The sequence below is a fragment of the Somniosus microcephalus genome, chromosome 12 (genome assembly GCF_052327205.1).
Source record: "Somniosus microcephalus isolate GS21.2 chromosome 12, FLI_Smic_1.0, whole genome shotgun sequence".
NCBI lineage: Eukaryota > Metazoa > Chordata > Chondrichthyes > Squaliformes > Somniosidae > Somniosus > Somniosus microcephalus.
The window spans coordinates 194,491,013-194,508,375 of record NC_140998.1 but is presented as its reverse complement, the minus strand read 5'-3'; the positions used below and the strand labels follow the sequence as shown (position 1 = coordinate 194,508,375).

Here is a 17,363-nt window from a genome sequence, read left to right as displayed (position 1 = left end):
TGTTGTTTGTGGTTTGACTGTGAATGCTCTGAAAGAGGATGGGTCTAAGTCTGTAATCATATAGTCTACTGTGCTGCAGCCAAGAGGTGAGCAATAGGTCGATCTTCCTAGGAGGTCTCCTATGAACCTACCATTGACAATGTACAGACCCAGGTTTCGACAGAGCTGTAGTAGCTGTTTTCCGTTGGTATTTGACTGCTTGTCGCAGTTATGCCTGTATGGAAGGGAAGGGATGTCAAAGTGGTTATTCCCGAAAACGTAATTGTTTCCCTGATTATTGGTGAAGTCTGGTTCTTCGCCCGTTCTTGAATTGAGGTCCCCACAGATCAACACGTTCCCCTGGGCCTGGTATTGGATAATTTCCCCCTCCATGTTGGAGAAGGTGTCCTCTTTAAAGTACGGGGAATCGATTGGAGGGATATAAAGTGCACAAATGTAAACATCTTGGGTGTTTGAGATAATCTCCCTCTCAAGTTTGAGCCACATATGGTTTTCGCCCTTTTTTATAAATTTGATGTAATTCTTAAGTTCTGTTTTAAACCAGATCAGTATACCTCCGGAGTCTCTGCCTTGGGTTACACTTGGTAATTTATTGGAGGGGACCACCAGCTCAGTGTACCCTTGGGGACAGCCAGTGTGTCCTTTTCCTTTATACCAAGTTTCCTGTAAAATGATAATATCTAGGTCTTTAGTTTCATCTATTAAATCTGGGGTCCTACTTTTCACTTCTTGCACTGAAGAGCGTAGACCTTGGATATTCCAGGTCGAAATATATAAGGATTTCATGTTAAGTTTGATCTTTTACTATGATAGGTTATAGAGTGGTACGTGTTTGTCGTGTCTAAGTGTGGGAAAAAAAAGATCACATCAGTTGTCTATAAAAGTTAATACAATTTGGTTACAGTTCTTTCTATTAATTAGTCCTTGATCCATAAGGCGGAAGTAGACGCTGCTGCACATCTGCTTATTGTCTCTTAATGGATTGTTTCTGTCGGAGGTATTGCGTACGTCCTGTGCATCTCTCCCTCTGTCTGACTGGGAGCGGTCCTATTCCCCTGTGGGACAGGAGTGGTGCAGGTCTGATATTGTTGTTTTGCATGGGGATCCTCTCTGGTCTCGGTTGGTGTGTTGGTGGTCCTTGTAGTGTTCCTGATATGTACCCCGCTGGTCTCTGGTGGTCGGGGGGGGTCCTCTTGGAGTCTGGGTATGGACCCGGTTAAAAGCGACGTCCTTCAGGGCTTTAGCAAAGATCGATATTCTTTGCCTTTGGATGTGGACGTGGTCGTAAAGCCATTCCTCATCGAGGGTGGGGTGTTGGGCCAGGTGTACGTTGTGGTTTGATTCGCAGTCTCTTGCTATGCTGGCATTTATCTCATGAATTGTGTTGTTGTTGAAGTCTGTTCTCGGCAATATTGTGGAAACAGTGATTCTAGTGTTTGGAAATGTACTGCTTGCTTTCCTAATCATTGCTCTGAGCGATGTTGCTACTTCTTTCTGTTGGGTCTTTAGGTCATTTGTGCCCGTGTGTATTATTATGTGTTGGGGGGAGCCTAATCTGGCTTTGGTCAGCCATCCCATGGCTCTGTTTGTTGTTGGGCACCAGATCTTTTCTACTTTACTTCTAGGGAAGAGCTTTTTCTCCCATAGAAATTTCCCATTTGAGTCTATGAGTATTACGACGTCAGCCTTGTTTGTGTTTACTGTCTGGTGGCTTTCGCTTGGACTCATAGTGTGTGTGCTGGGCTGGGGTGTCTGGTGTGTGCGTACCTCTTGTGAGCGGCCCGCTTGTGGTTCCACGGTGGTGGGGGAAGATTGCGAATCAGTATGCTGGTCGGTCTGTGTGGCACCCCTTGTATTGTGTGTCTGTTGCTTTTGTTCCGTGTGGGAGTGCAGCCGTTCCGTCCGGCTCTGTCTTGTCTTATCTCTAGCCTCTGGTTGCTGGTCTAATGGTGTTATCTCTCCTCTATGGCTCTCTTCTTTTTCCTGCAGCTCTTTCACCTGATTCCTAAGTAGATTCACCTGGTTCTCAAGTAGCTTCAGCTCTCTCTTGTGTCTCTCCCTCTCCTGATTTTGATCGTCATTCATTTTGAGGAACTCCTCTCTAAGTTTAACCATCTCTATCTCTAATTGATTAAATTTATCTTTTGGTTGTATCTGGCTGTGTGATCCCGGGGTATGTGTCTGGTCGGCCCTGGAAGGCTCACTCACTTCCTGGCTAGGCTGGTCGGCCCTGGAGGGCTCACTCACTTCCTGGCTATGCTGCTCTTCTCTTGGTGAGCTGGGAATGGTAGGGGGACTATGTGTGGCTTCCTCCCTGGTAGTTATGCTGGGGTTTGTCAGTTGTATCGTGTGGCTGTGGTTCCCCGGGGTTAGTGTCTGGTTTGAGCTGTGTGGCTCGTTCACCTCCTGACCAGGCAGATTTTTTCCTGGTAAGTTGTCAATGTTGGGGGGAGTGCGGGCCACTCTGGGGCTGTTCCTTCCCCCCTTAGTTAATTTTTTCAGTGTCCTGAAGGCCGTTGCAAATTTGTCGAGGTTGCCTTGCACTAATATTGTTCCGGTATTGTACGCGTTAACCGTCGTAGTTGAACTGTCTCCTGGTGTGTTAATTTTCATTATGGACCCATTTGCGGTATTTTCTAGCTTAACATTGGTATAGTGTGATTTTATTGCTGTGATCCAAGCCACTGGCTGATCTGAGTAGAAAATGAGGTTACTTTTTGTCCCATTGTTGTAACAGTCAGCAAAAAGTGTTTCTGGTTTTTCTCTCATCTGCTCATGCTTGATCGCTTTTATAGCTTTTTTTGCGGTGTTGGGGGGAATCTGGAAGCGGGGCTGTTGTGGATCTTCTGATTCGCTCATTTTTGGTAAAGTATTGTTGATCTTAGAATAAGCTTTTCTGGGGCCCCGGGTTTGGTGTTTCCCTCTCCCTGTTCGCGAACTTTCCCGGTCCCCCTCTCCGACCCCGTGGTCCCTGGGCCTCAGCTTCTGGGTTCACCCTTCTCAGGTCTGGGTCTGTGAGCCGCTGTTTCCCGGTGCCTTCGGGCTGTTCCCCTCCCCCTCAGAGGTCTCTGTGCCTCTGTCTCGGCCTGGCTCCTCGGGCCTTTCCCTGGCTTCAGTCTCCCTCCCTGGGCCCTGTACTCACAGTCTTGGTTTGCTTCTGGAAGCCTTCTGGTTGCTCCCCTTCTCCTCAGAGGTCTCTGGGCCTGGCTCCTCGGGCCTTTCCCGGGCTTTCTAGCCCAGCCGCCGCTCGGGCTGTGCCTCGTTCGCCGTTCGGGTGCTGGACTGCGGTCGTCGCTCGGGTGCTGGACTGCGGCCGTCGCTCGGGTGCTGGACTGCGGCCGTCGCTCGGGTGCTGGACTGCGGTCGTCGCTCGGGTGCTGGACTGCGGTTGTCGCTCGGGTGCTGGACTGCGGCCGTCGCTCGGGTGCTGGACTGCGGTCGTCGCTCGGGTGCTGGACTGCGGCCGCCGATCGGGCCGTGTCTCGTTCAGCCGCTCGGGCTCCCCGAGTCACCTCGTTCCGGCTGCCGCTGCGTCTCCGTGCGGCCTCCCCGATATACCTCGTTTCCCGAAGCGGCCTCCCCGAGTCTCCTCGCTCCGGCTGCCGCTGTGTCTCCGTGCGGCCTTCGCGCCTCGGTTCCCGATGCGGCCGATATACCTCGCCACACCTCTCACTATTCAATTCAATTCAATTCAAATCGCTTTATTGGAATGACAAGTTACATCTTATGTTGCCAAAGCATTGGAAAACATTCATGTTTGTTCACAAAAATACCTATCTATCCATACAGTGTATAAACAGATATATCCCTGAGTGTATAAATATACTTTCATATAATTTATATATACTCTTATCTTATTTTTAGTGGTTGTCCCTCTGTTTATGGCAAGCTGTAACATAGTGTGCCGCCAGTGTTATGCAACTTCTCTCTTCCCCTAGTAGGTATGGGAGTTTTTGGTCGTCATTCAATTTTCTGAATTCCGGGCATATTTTTGTAAATTTTGGGTAGAAATTCTCCCTTATGCCCTGATATTTTCTACAAGCTGTGAGGAAGTGCATCTCTGTCTCCACCATTCCCTGACTGCAGTGAAAGCATATCCTGTCCTCCCTTGGTAGCCGGGTCTGCCTGTGTCTACCTTTTTCGATCGCCAGGCTATGTTCACTAAGTCTGTACATTGTCAGGATTTTTCTCAGTTTGCTGTCCTTTACCATGGTCAGGTAATCAGCTATGTTGTATTGTCTGTTTAGGGCCAAGTAGCAATTGAGTTTGCTTTGGGTTTTTGTTGTTTCTGCCCAATATGTCAGATATTTTTCCTTTTGCTTAGCGACGATTGTGTTGGGTCGAATTCTTTGTGTTACGCTGTCACTGTCCTGTGGCTGGTTATTGTTAGTAGTGTTAGAAGTTACTTCACTGAGTCCCAGGACTAGTTGACTGAGGGTATTCTTCTTTATGGTCAGCTCTTGGCATTTCAGGGCGTCGTAGTGATAGCATTGGGGGTTGCTCATTTGTAGGTGATTCCAAAATTTGGTGGCTCTTTTTTGGATAGTGATTATTAATGGATATTGGCCTAGTTCCGCCCTGCATGCATTGTTTACTGTTTTCTTTTGAGTCCGGAGGATACTTTTACAGAATTCTGCATGTAGGATCTCAATTGGGTGTTTGTCCCATTTTGCAAATTCTTGTTGTGTTAGCGGTCCCCACACTTCACTGCCATAGAGTGCAATTGGTTCAATTACTGATTTGAAAATTTTGAGCCAAATGCTAATTGGGCTTTCTATTTGGATTGATTTTTTAATGGCATAGAAAGCCCTTCTTGCTTTCTCTTTCAGTTCATTCACAGCCAGTTTGAAGTTTCCCGTAGAACTGATTTTTAAGCCCAAGTATGTGTAGTTAGTGGTTTGTTCAATTTTGGTTGTTCCTACTGTGAAATTTATTTTGGGTCCCTGAGGTCTGGATCTTTGCTGGAACACAAGAACTTTGTTTTTTTTGGGATTTATTGTCAGGGCCCAAGTCTGGCAGTACGACTCCAGCAGATCCAGGTTCTGCTGTAGACCCTCCTTAGTTGGTGACAGCAGAACCAGGTCGTCTGCATAGAGGCGGAATTTAACCTTGTTGGTGTCTCTCTGTATCACTCACTGTACTCAGTCACACCTCTCACTATCTCCCTCTGCTGGTGTCTCTTTGTATCACTCACTGTACTCAGTCACACCTCTCACTATCTCCCTCTGTTGGTGTCTCTCTGTATCACTCACTGTACTCAGTCACACCTCTCTCTATCTCCCTCTGTTGGTGTCTCTCGTTTTACGCTGAGAAGGTAATCACTTCCTCCCTTCGAACACCCCGTTTGTCTTGTTCCTTCCTGCCGTGTGCCCAGGCTGCTGTTACTCTGCTTTCCTCCGAATCAACCCCGTCCCACACTGATCACTGACCCACAGCTCCCTTATCTATTCTACCAGTTGCATCCTCAACAAATTCCAGTAGATTATTCAAGCACGATTTACCTTTTGTAAATCCATGTTGACTTTGTCCGATCCTGTCACTGTTTTCCAAATGCTCTGCTATTACATCTTTTATAATGGACTCTAGCATTTTCCCCACTACCGATGTCAGGCTTACCGGTCTGTAATTCCCCGCGGCAGAGGAGGCCATTTGGCCCATCAAGTCTCCGCCAGTGTTCCCTCTAATGTTATTTTGTACTGAGCGGGCCATGAACTCCTTTGAGCGCGACCGTTTATGTCCGTGGGCAACTATTACAACAACAACTATTACAACAACAAGTTTTACAACAACATATTTCAGTACAACAACAACTCTTGCTACAACAAACACTCCTCCCACTACAACAACAACTCTCACTTTTACTTTTTGAAGCCTAGTCACTGTCGTATGAAATGCCGCAGCCAATTTGTGCACAGCAAGCTCCCACAAGCAGCAAGGTGATAATGACCTGATAATTTTATTTAGTGATGTTGATTGAGGGCTAACATTGGCCCCAGGACACCGGTGATAACTCCCCTGCTCCTCTTCGAAATAGTGCCACGGGATCTTTCACGTCCACTCGAGAGACCAGACGAGGCCTCGGTTTAAGGTCTCATCCAAAAGACAGCACCTCCGACAGTGCAGCACTCCCTCAACACTGCACCTGGAGTGTCCGCCTAGATTGTTGTGTTTCAGTCTCTGGAGTGGGACTTCCCACAACCTTCTGACTCAGAGGCGAGGGTGCTACTTACTGAGCCACTGGCTGACACATTGCCAACCCACCATTTTAATGTATTATTTATTCATTCATGGGATGTGGGCATCGCTGCCAAGGCCAGCATTTATTGCCCATCCCTAGTTGCCCCTTGAGAAGGTGGTGGTGGGCCTTCTTGAACCGCTGCAGTCCGTGTGGTGAAGGTGCTCCCACAGTGCCGTTAGCGAGGGAGTTCTAGGTATATTCTCAACGAATATACATTCCATGGAGAATTAAACATGCCACAGGAAAAGTGGTCCATCCGTGGCCAACTAAAGATGTTAAGGAGATTATTACATTAAAAGAAGAGGCTTATAATCTTGTGAAGAATAGTAGTATGTCTGAGGATCGGGAGAGCTTTAGAAACCAGCAAAAGATGACCAAAAAATTGATAAAAAGGGAGAAAATAGAATATGAGAGTAAACTAGCAAGATATATAAAAACAGATTGTAAGAGCATCTACAAGTGTGTAGGAAGGAAGAGAGTAGCAAAAGTAAACGTTGGTCACTTAGAGGCTGAGAAAGGAAAAATTCGAGTCTCACTCCACTAACCTCAGTACATAATCCAGGCCGACACTCCCAGCGCAATAATGAGGGAGCGCCGCACTGTCGGAGGGGCAGTACTGAGGGAGCGCCGCACTGTCGGAGGGGCAGTACTGCGGGAGCGCCGCACTGTCGGAGGGGCAGTAACGAGGGAGCGCTGCACTGTCGGAGGGGCAGTGCTGAGGGAGCGCCGCACTGTCAGAGGGGTAATACTGAGGGAGCGCTGCACTGTCGGAGGGGCAGCACTGAGGGAGTGCGGCACTGTCGGAGGGGCAGTGCTGAGGGAGCGCCGCACTGTCGGAGCGGCAGCACTGAGGGAGCGCTGCACTGTCAGAGGGGCAGTACTGAGGGAGCGCCGCACTGTCAGAGGGGCAGTAATGAGGGAGCGCCGCACTGTCGGAGGGGCAGCACTGAGGGAGCGCCGCACTGTCAGAGGGGCAGTAATGAGGGAGCGCCGCACTGTCGGAGGGGCAGTGATGAGGGAGCGCCGCACTGTCGGAGGGGCAGTGCTGAGGGAGCACCGCACTGTCGGAGGATGAGTACTGAGGGAGCGCCGCACAGTCGGAGGGGCAGTACTGAGGGAGCGCTGCACCATTGGAGGGGCAGTAATGAGGGAGCGCCGCACTGTCGGAGGATGAGTACTGAGGGAGCGCCGCACTGTCAGAGGGGCAGTACTCTGGGAGCGCCACACTGTCGGAGGGGCAGTACTGAGGGAGCGCTGCATTGTCAGAGGGGCAGTGCTGAGGGAGCGCCGCACTGTCGGAGGATGAGTACCGAGGGAGCGCCGCACTGTCGGAGGGGCAATACTGAGGGAGCGCCGCCGGAGGGGCAGTACTGAGGGAGCACCGCATTGTTGGAGGGAAGTACTGAGGGAGCGCTGCACTGTCGGAGGGGCAGTACTGAGGGAGCGCCGCACTGTTGGAGGGGCAGCACTGAGGGAGCGCTGCACTGTTGGAGGGGCAGTACTGAGGGAGCACCGCACTGTCGGAGGGGCAGCACTGAGGGAGCGCTGCACTGTCAGAGGGGCAGTACTGAGTTAGCGCTGCACTGTCGGAGGATGAGTACTGAGGGAGCGCCGCGCTGTCGGAGGGGCAGTACTGAGGGAGCGCCGCACTGTTGGAGGGGCAGTACTGAGGGAGTGCTGTACTGTCGGAGGGGCAGTACTGAAGGAGCGCTGCACTGTCGGAGGGGCAGCACTGAGGGAGCGCTGCGCTGTCGGAGGGGCAGTACTGAGGGAGTGCTGTACTGTCAGAGAGGCAGTACTGAGGGAGCATTGAACTGTCGGAGGGGCAGTACTGAGGGAGTGCTGCACTGTCGGAGCTGCCATCTTTCGGATGAGACGTTAAACCGAGGCCCCGTCAGCCCTCTCAGGCGGACATAAAAGATCCTGCAGCCTCTATTGGAACAAGAGCAGTGGAAATTATCCCAGGTGTCCTGGGTTAATATTTATCACTCAACCAATAATCATAAAAACAGATGGTCTGGTCTTATTTTAAAACCATTCATGGGATGTGGCCGTCGCTGGTAAGGCCGGCATTTATTGCTCATCCCTAGTTGCCCTTCAGTAGGTGGTGGTGAGCCGCCTTCTTGAACCGCTGCAGTCCGTGTGGTGAAGGTACTCCCACAGTGCTGTTAGGGAGGGAGTTCCAGGATTTTGACCCAGCGACGATGAAGGAACGGTGATATATCTACAAGTCAGGATGGTGTGTCTTGGAGGGGAACTTGGAGGTGGTGGTGTTCCCATCACATCGCTGTTTGTGGGAGCTTGCTGTGCGCAAATTGGCTGCTCTGTTACCTACATTACAACAGTGACCACACTTCAAAAAGTACATCATTGGCTGTGAAGAGCTTTGGGATGTCCCGAGGATGTGAAAGGCGCTATATAAATGTGAATCTCTTTCTTGTCTATGTAACAATAACATCCCATCCCTGGTCAGTCCCTCGACACTCCTGCAGGGATCCTCCAGGACACTCCTGCACTGGGCCCTGGGTGCGTCTCTGCTCCGGGACCCGGTTCCTTTGTCTGCTGCGATGCTTCGATCAGGCACAGGATGAGATTCCTTCTTTGATCCCTTTCGATATCCTTTCGGTGACTACTTTTGAAAATCCAAATTAAAAACCAGCATTCGGAGGTCAGTGTTCAGTATTTTAGCTACACCTCCAGGAGATCCCACCTCCTGAATTTGGGAATTTGAGCTGCTCCAGATGATCATTCCGGATGTGGCTGGCCATTCGGTCCATCTTAATGCTCCCATCCAGAACAGCCCATCGCTGCCTCCAATTGTTCCTTAACCCATTCCAGGATTGTGCCTCGTGCCCCAGTCCTCTATCTGCCAGTCCATTCCAAGTGTTGGTCACTCCCTCTGTGTGAAGTAAACCTTCCTGATAACAGCCCGAGTTACCTTTAACGAGTTTGAAGCCGTGTCTCCTTGTCCAAATCGCACAGATTCATTTGAAGTAACATTCCGGATATTCATCCCTCTCTATTGCACTGCAGCAACTCGCCAAGGCCTCTTCGGCAGCACCTCTGAAACCCGCCACCTCTACCGCCCAGAAGGACAAGGGCAGCAGGCGCATTGGAACACCATCACCTCCAAGTTCCCCTCCAAGTCACACACCATCCTGACTTGGCGATACATCGGCCGATCCTCCATCGTCGCTGGGTCAAAATCCTGGAACACCCTCCCTAACAGCACTGTGGGAGCACCTTCACCACACGGACTGCAGCGGTTCAAGAAGGTGGCTCACCACCACCTTCTCAAGGGCAACTCGGGATGGGTAATAAATGCCGGACTTGCCAGCGACGCCCACATCCCAGAAGATTGTTTTTTTAATTCCTCAGTACGATCACTTTTATGGAGCCTCGTTTCCATGTTGAATCGGCCAAGTCTCTCCACACAACTCAGTCCCTCTGGCGCCGGGGATCGGTCTCGCGGCTCTACTCTGTGACGCCCCTAGTAGCCGAATGTCTCCCTTATGTCTCCATGTCCAGAACTGGACCCAGTACATTTAAAAGAAAGATTTGCATTAATATAGCGCCTTTCACTACCACCAGACATCCCAAAGCGCTTTACAGCCAATGAAGTATTTTGAAGTGTGGTCACTGTTGTAATGTAGGAAACGTGGCAGCCAATTTGTACACAGCAAGCTCCCACAAACAGCAATGTGATGATGACCAGATAATCTGTTTTCTAGTGATGTTGGTTGAGGGATAAGCGCCATATAAATGCAAGTCTTTCTTTCTTTGAATAAGGTTAGATTTTTAAAAATAGAAAATAAATTTATATTTAAGAAATTAAGATCATGTTTTTTTAAATCAAATAGATTACAATAAAATTAAAGAGGGGTTAAAATGAGCTAATGTTTTTAGGTGCGACTAAGTGTAAGAGGTTGAAGTGAATGAGAAGTTTGAGTGGAATGTGAAAGTGCTGCTCAGGTTGAACTGGGCTGAATGTGGGTCCTGGGCCTGAGGCTGGGGGAGGGGAGAGGAGGGGGACCTGGGCCTAGTCTCCAGGGCCCAGCCCGCCCACTCATTCCCGCTCCCGGCGCCTCTCCGGCCCCACTTACCTCAACTGCGGGGCCTTATCGGCGGCTAGCGGGTGCCCACTCCCAGGGTGGCTCTTTCTCCACGGCTCCGGCGGGTTTTTTAAACCCGGTTTTCTTCCTCTTTTAAACAACAAGAAGCTACTTTTCCCCCTCACATGGGTGCCGCCATCTTCCTTCCGGCCCCGCGTCCCCGCGCGAAACCCACCGGCCGGCGCACCTCGCCCCGCCAACAAACCTTCCGCCTGACTCCCCTCAGATCAGAGGCAATTCAGTCATTTTCAGAACAAAAAGACTTGCATTTATATAGCGCCTTTCACGACCACCGGATGTCTCAAAGCGCTTTCCAGCCAATGAAGTACTTTTGAAGTGTAGTCACTGTTGTAATGTGGGAAACGCAGCAGCCAATTTGTGCACAGCAAGCTCCCACAAACAGCAACGTGATAATGACCAGATCATGTGTTTTTGTTGCACCCACATGGGGAACTTAAACAGCAGAAGAGAGGAGACTGGGGGAGAAAGAGCAAAGAATGGCAACGGATGGCCAAGGAGCTCCCTCGGGAGCTGCCAGCCCAGGAGCCATTTGTAAAACAATTGATCTTTCACAATTTTGTGCCCTTGACCGCTATCTATAATAATAATAATAATAATAATAATTCAACTTTATTGTCATTGCAAGTACGACTAGGGACAGGGTCACTGGCAAGGCTTGCGAAGTCTAAGCAGAGCCAGGCCTGGTTAGTACTTGGAGGGGTGACCATCAGGGTAAGACCAGGTGCAGAAGGTCACAGAAGGAGCCCCGAGAAGGAGCGGTTGGTGAAAAGGTCACGGAAGGAGGAGCAGCTGGTGAGCAGGCCCTGGCGTTGGGCTGAAGATTGTCAGAAAGGAGGAATGGTGGAAATGGAATGGCCCGGCTAGAGGCTAAAATATATTAGCATTGTTAAATAAACTGCTCAATGACCATTAATAAGATCACAATTTGTTTGTTTAATAATGTTTGAATAACTCTGTACATCAACATAGATTTTACTTGGACAATGTAGACAGAGATCAACCAGTTTGCATGGAAATATTTTAAATACAATACACAATAATACAAATTAAAACACATTTCGGCCTGTCGAGCCTGTGTCAAATAAATTACACGTTTCAACCAACTTTACAATTTTCAAATTCAGCTTCTGCTTAAACTTTTGTCAACAGTTTCTTAAACTTTGAAAACTACAATAACAGCATTTTACTGAACATCTGTTCACGAAATCTCATGGGCAACAATTTTTCAGTCACTATATTTATTAACACAGTATATTTTGTGATCGGCACCTTTACCAACACAGATTTAACCAGACTGCATAAAGACAGCATCGATCCCAGCGATCTCTCACCATCAGAATAAAGGGGCTGTGACAGCTCGGTGGGACAAAGACTCACGGAGATTAAACACGTTCTGCAGATGCTGCAGTTTATATCAGAGGGAACATTTTGAAATCCAATTCGGAAGATACAATTTCAGAGCGAGTGGGTCAGACATTAGGCTACAGCAACATAGCCCCAAATCTCCAATCCTCACTGGGAGCGAGGAATTGTGGAATTTACCCTTATATTCCATCTTAATCCACACACAAATATTATCATAAAGAGTGAAAGGTAAGAATTATAAATATGAGTAATATTTGAGATAACTAGTGTTTTTGAAGGTCATTCAAATAGAAAGAAATATTTAAACTTAGTCAAATTATAAATTGGTTACCGTTATCTTCATTATGTTTCGGAACATTTTCTCAGGTGAACTTTGAAAGCTGTTGAATCCTTGAATACTTTCCCACAATGACGGCAGGTTTCAAAGCACGTGTGAGCTTTCAACTGATAGATGTAAACAAAACTCTCTCCACATTCAGCACATTTATACGGCCTCTCTCCTGTGTGGATCCGCTGGTGTATGTGGAGGCTCCCTGCCCATGTGAAACTCTTTCCACATTCACTACATTTATACGGCCTCTCTCCTGTGTGGATCCGCTGGTGTCCATGGAGGTGCCCTGCCTGTGTGAAACTCTTTCCACATTCACTACATCTATACGGCCTCTCTTCTGTGTGGATCCGCTGGTGTCTCTGGAGGTCCCCTGCCTGTGTGAAACTCTTTCCACATTCACTACATCTATACGGCCTCTCTTCCGTGTGGACCGCTGGTGGATGTGGAGGTTCCCTGCCTGTGTGAAACTCCTTTCCACATTCACTACATTTATGCGGCCTCTCGCCTGTGTGGATCCGCTGGTGTCTCTGGAGGTTCCCTGCCCGTGTGAAACTCTCTCCACATTCACTACATTTATGCGGCCTCTCGCCTGTGTGCATCTGCTGGTCTAGGTGAAAATCTCCTGATTTTATACATTCTCTCCTGTGGATAGATTGTGTGAACGATCCCTTCCCATTTTTGCGTTGTGCAAGATACTTTATGCTGGAAGGAGGAGATTGTCCTGCTGAAATTTGTCCACTGGATTCTGGATGTCTTCTGATGTGTTTCTGAAGAAAATCTGCAGTGGTAAAAGCAACATTGCAATGTGGGCAAGGATGACACTCATCTCGGTGCACTTGTTGCCCTGCTGGAGAAGGAAGAAAGAGAAATTGTCAGTGTAATGAATCATCCAGAAGTTTCTTTTGGTAGTACAATTTGTGGTTATTTCAGTGTAAACGCAGGGCTCTTTAGATGTTAATATTGTGAACTTAGAGCCTCCTGCAGTGAATGAAGTGGTGAGGGGGGAATCATCAATAGTGTGTGGAGATTTAAAGGGCAGTCCCAGCCCCCAGCCCCGAGACACAGCCCCGCCCCCCAGTCCTGCCACAGCCCCGCCCCCCAGTCCAGTCACAGCCCCGCCCCCAGTCCACAGTAACAGCCCCGCCCCCAGTCACAGCCGCGCCCCCAGTCCACAGTCACAGCCCCGCCCCAGTCCACAGTCACAGCCCCCGCCCCAGTCCACAGTCACAGCCCCGCCCCCAGTCCAGTCACAGCCCTGCCCCCAGTCACAGCCCCGCCCCAGTCCACAGTAACAGCCCCACCCCAGTCCACAGTCACAGCCCTGCCCCCAGTCCAGTCACAGCCCTGCCCCAGTCACAGCCCCGCCCCAGTCCACAGTCACAGCCCCGCCCCAGTCCACAGTCACAGCCCCCACCCCCAGTCCAGTCACAGCCCTGCCCCCAGTCACAGCCCTGCCCCAGTCCCAGACCCCACACCCCAGTCCCAGAGAGAGAGAGAGTGGGGCAGAGAGAGAGCAAGTGGGGCAGAGAGAGAGAGAGAGTGCGGCAGAGAGAGAGAGAGAGAGAGAGTGGGGCAGAGAGCGAGAGAGAGAGAGTGGGGCAGAGAGAGAGAGAGAGTGGGGGAGAGAGAGAGAGAGAGAGTGAGTGGGGGAGAGAGAGAGAGAGTGGGGCAGAGAGAGAGAGAGTGGGGGAGAGAGAGAGAGAGAGGGGCAGAGAGAGAGAGAGAGAGAGTGGGGCAGAGAGAGAGAGAGAGTGGGGCAGAGAGAGAGAGAGTGGGGGAGAGAGAGAGAGAGAGAGTGGGGCAGAGAGAGAGAGAGAGTGGGGGGAGAGAGAGAGAGAGAGTGGGGGGAGAGAGAGAGAGAGAGAGTGGGGCAGAGAGAGGGAGAGAGTGAAGGAGAGAGAGAGTGGGAGCGAGAGAGAGAGTGGGACAGAGAGAGAGAGAGAGAGTGGGACAGAGAGAGAGAGAGTGGGGCAGAGAGAGAGAGAGAGTGGGACAGAGAGAGAGAGAGAGAGAGAGGGAGAGAGAGAGAGGGACAGAGAGAGAGAGAGAGTGGGACAGAGAGAGAGAGAGTGGGCAGAGAGAGAGAGAGTGGGCAGAGAGAGAGAGAGAGAGTGGGAACAGAGAGAGAGAGTGAGAGTGGGGGAGAGAGAGAGAGAGAGAGAGAGAGAGAGAGTGGCAGAGAGAGAGAGAGTGGGGCAGAGAGAGAGAGAGAGTGGGACAGCGAGAGAGAGAGGCAGAGAGAGAGAGTGAGTCGGGAGAGAGAGAGAGAGCTCTCGCGCGCGGAGAGAGAGAGTGGGAAGAGAGAGAGAGAGAGTCGGAGCCGATTGGCTCGCGCTGAGAGAGAGAGAGAGTGGGAGATGAGAGAGAGAGAGAGAGAGAGTGGGGCAGAGAGAGAGAGAGTCGAGAGAGCGAGAGGAGAGAGAGTGGGGCGGAGTGAGAGAGAGAGAGAGTGAGAGAGGCCAGAGAGGAGGAGAGAGAGAGAGTCGCGTCGAGTGTCTCGTCGCTCCGAGTGTGAGAGTCGAGTAGAGAGAGAGAGTCGGGGCGGAGAACGAGAGAGAGATGTCGAGAGAGAGAGAGAGTAGTGGGGACAGAGAGAGAGTGGGGCTGATGTGATCCTGCCGCGGGAGCTCGGAGGCCCTTGGTCCTCTAGAGCTAGAGTGACTGCTTTCCACACTGTCCCGTTCTCTCGCTCCCACCTGGCCGTTACCCCCGGGGGTTGTAGCTGGTGTACGGCTCGTGGCGATCCCCTTGGACAGCATGTACTGGCGTAGCTCTTCACTCATGAAGGACGCCCCCCATATCCGTGTGGATATAGCTCGGCATACCGAACAGGCAGAACAGGCTGCTGAGGCATTTAATGACCGTGGCGCTGGTCATGTCTGGGCAGGGGAAGGCGAATGGGAGTATTTGTCCACAATGTTCAGGAAGTAAACATTGCGGTCGACGGACGGGAGGGGGCCCTTGAAATCTAAGCTGAGCCGCTCGAAGGGCCGTGTAGCTTTGATTAAGTGGGCTCTATCTGGGCGGGTAGAACCGAGGCTTGCACTCAGCGCAAGTGCGGCAGTTCCTGTCAGAGACCGAACTTCCTCAATCGAGTAGGGTAAGTTACGGGACTTTATGAAGTGGAACAGCCGCGTGACCCCTGGGTGGCAGAGGTCGTTGTGGAGGGTCTGTAGCCGATCCTCGGTGGCGCTGGCACACATCCCTCGTGAGAGGGCGTCAGGGGATTCGTTAAGGGCCCCTGGCCGGTAAATGATGTCGTACTCGAAAGTGGAGAGCTCGATCCGCCACCTAAGAATCTTATCATTTTTAATCTTCCCCCTCTGTTTATTATTGACATAAACGCTACCGACCGCTGGTCGGTAAGTAGGGTGAAGCGTTTGCCGGCTAGGTAGTGGCGCCAGTGGCGCACTGCCTCCACGATGGCTTGGGCCTCCTTTTCCACGGAGGAGTGTCTGATCTCGGGCCCTTGGAGGGTCCTCGAGAAGAAAGCTACGGGCCGCCCTGCCTGGTTGAGGGTGGCCGCCAAGGCAAAGTCGGACGCATCACTTTCCACTTGAAATGGAGTGTTCTCGTCCACTGCCTGTAGCGTGGCCCGCTCAATATCCTGCTTAATGCTTTTGAAGGCGGCGTGGGCCTCAGCAGAGAGCGGAAAAGAGGATGCTTTCAAGAGGGGGCGGGCTTTGTCGGAGTAGTTGGGGACCCATTGGGAATAGTAAGAAAATAACCCCAGGCACCTTTTCAGGGCTTTGGGAGTGTTGGGCAGGGGCAGCTCCCGTAGGGGGCGCAATCGGTTGGGGTCTGGTCCGATTTCCCCATTCTCCACCACGCTGCCCAGTATGCAGAGGCGCGTGGTGTTGAAAACGCACTTGTCCCTCGTTATAGGTGAGGTTGAGTTTTTGTGCGGTTTTCAGGAACCTCTCGAGGTTCGAGTCGTGATCCTGCTGGTTGTGACCGCAGATGGTGACGTTGTCGAGGTAGGGGAAGGTTGCCTGCAAGTGGTGGTCATCGACCATGCGATCCATCTCCCTCTGAAAGACCGAGACCCCGTTCGTCACCCCAAAGGGGACTCTGAGGAATTGGTAGAGGCGTCCGTTCGCCTCGAAGGCGGTGTACGGGCGGTCCTCTGGTCTGATAGGGAGCTGGTGGTACGCTGACTTGAGGTCGATGGTGGAGAACACCCGGTATTGGGCGATTTGGTTCACCATTTCTGATATGCGGGGTAGCGGGTAGGCGTCTAGTAGGGTGTACCTGTTGATCGTTTGACTATAGTCGATCACCATCCGTTTCTTCTCGCTACCCCTTACCACTACCACTTGGGCGCACCACGGGCTGTTGCTGTGTTCAATAATGCGCTCTTTCAGGAGCCTGTCTACCTCGGTCGCGATAAACCGCCTGTCCTCCCAGCTGTACCTCCTGCTTTTGGTCGCTATTGGCCGGCAGTTAGGGGTAAGGTTCGCGAATAGCGAAGGCGGCTTTACCTTCAGGGTAGCCAGACCGCACACTGTGAGGGGCGGCTGGGACCCACCGTACTTGAGCGTGATGCTTTGGTGGTTGCACTGGAAATCCAAACCCAAGATCACGCTCGCACATAGATTCTTCATGATCAATACTTTAAAATTATCATACACAGTTCCGTTAACGCACAATTGTACCGTGCAGTAACCCAGAATGGTCGATGTCTGGGTTTTATCGGCCATAGAGATGGTACCCTGAGCAGGGACCACCTTTAGGGAGAGTTGTTGTGCCAGTTCAGGGTGGATAAAACTCTCCGTGCTTCCACTGTCAATTAAGCATTTAACCCCGGCACCCCGTTTACCTCGATGTCCACCATTGATTTGGATAGCGGATGCGGCCTGGTCTGGTCCACTGTGACCGATGCCACTGTAGGGCCTGATCGAGACAAGATGGCGTCCACGCTGTCTGCTCATAAGATGGCGGACCCCACGAGGTCGGGCAAGATGGCGTCTCGGATGGCCGCTCCCACGGCGCACACGCGGCGGTGGCGGGTTTTCCGGCGGTTGGTTTTTCCGGCGGGGTTCCCTCTGCACACCTTCCCGAAGTGCCCCTTCTTACCGCACTTAAAGCAGGTGGTGCCTTTCGCCGGGCACAGGTTTCTGTTGTGCTTTGGCTGCCCGCAGAAGTAGCAGTTGGGTCCTTGACGCGTCGCGGCTGTCGTAGGGCTTCTGGGGGGAGGGCTGGGCCCCGCCGGTGTCGGGCTGCCGGGCGGGGAAGATGCCTTCCAAGATGGCGGCGCCCTCGGCGCACACGTGGCGGCGTGGGCGGCGCGGGTCTC

At 51.4% G+C, this 17,363-nt stretch overlaps 2 protein-coding genes across 2 annotated transcripts in view; one reads left to right on the top strand and one right to left on the bottom strand.

Annotated features, from left to right (window-relative positions):
* LOC147109838 (uncharacterized) overlaps positions 1-12,748 on the bottom strand; it is a 58,388-nt gene extending 45,640 nt beyond the window's left edge. Inside the window, exon 1 of the mRNA XM_086002395.1 lies at positions 12,081-12,748. Coding sequence (XP_085858521.1) covers positions 12,081-12,666 — 586 coding nt within the window. The 5' untranslated portion in view covers positions 12,667-12,748. The remainder of the gene's footprint in view (positions 1-12,080) is intronic.
* Positions 12,749-12,816: 68 nt separating this feature from the next.
* Positions 12,817-17,363, top strand: part of LOC147109837 (uncharacterized) — a 64,142-nt gene continuing 59,595 nt past the window's right edge. Inside the window, exon 1 of the mRNA XM_086002394.1 lies at positions 12,817-12,876. Coding sequence (XP_085858520.1) covers positions 12,817-12,876 — 60 coding nt within the window. The remainder of the gene's footprint in view (positions 12,877-17,363) is intronic.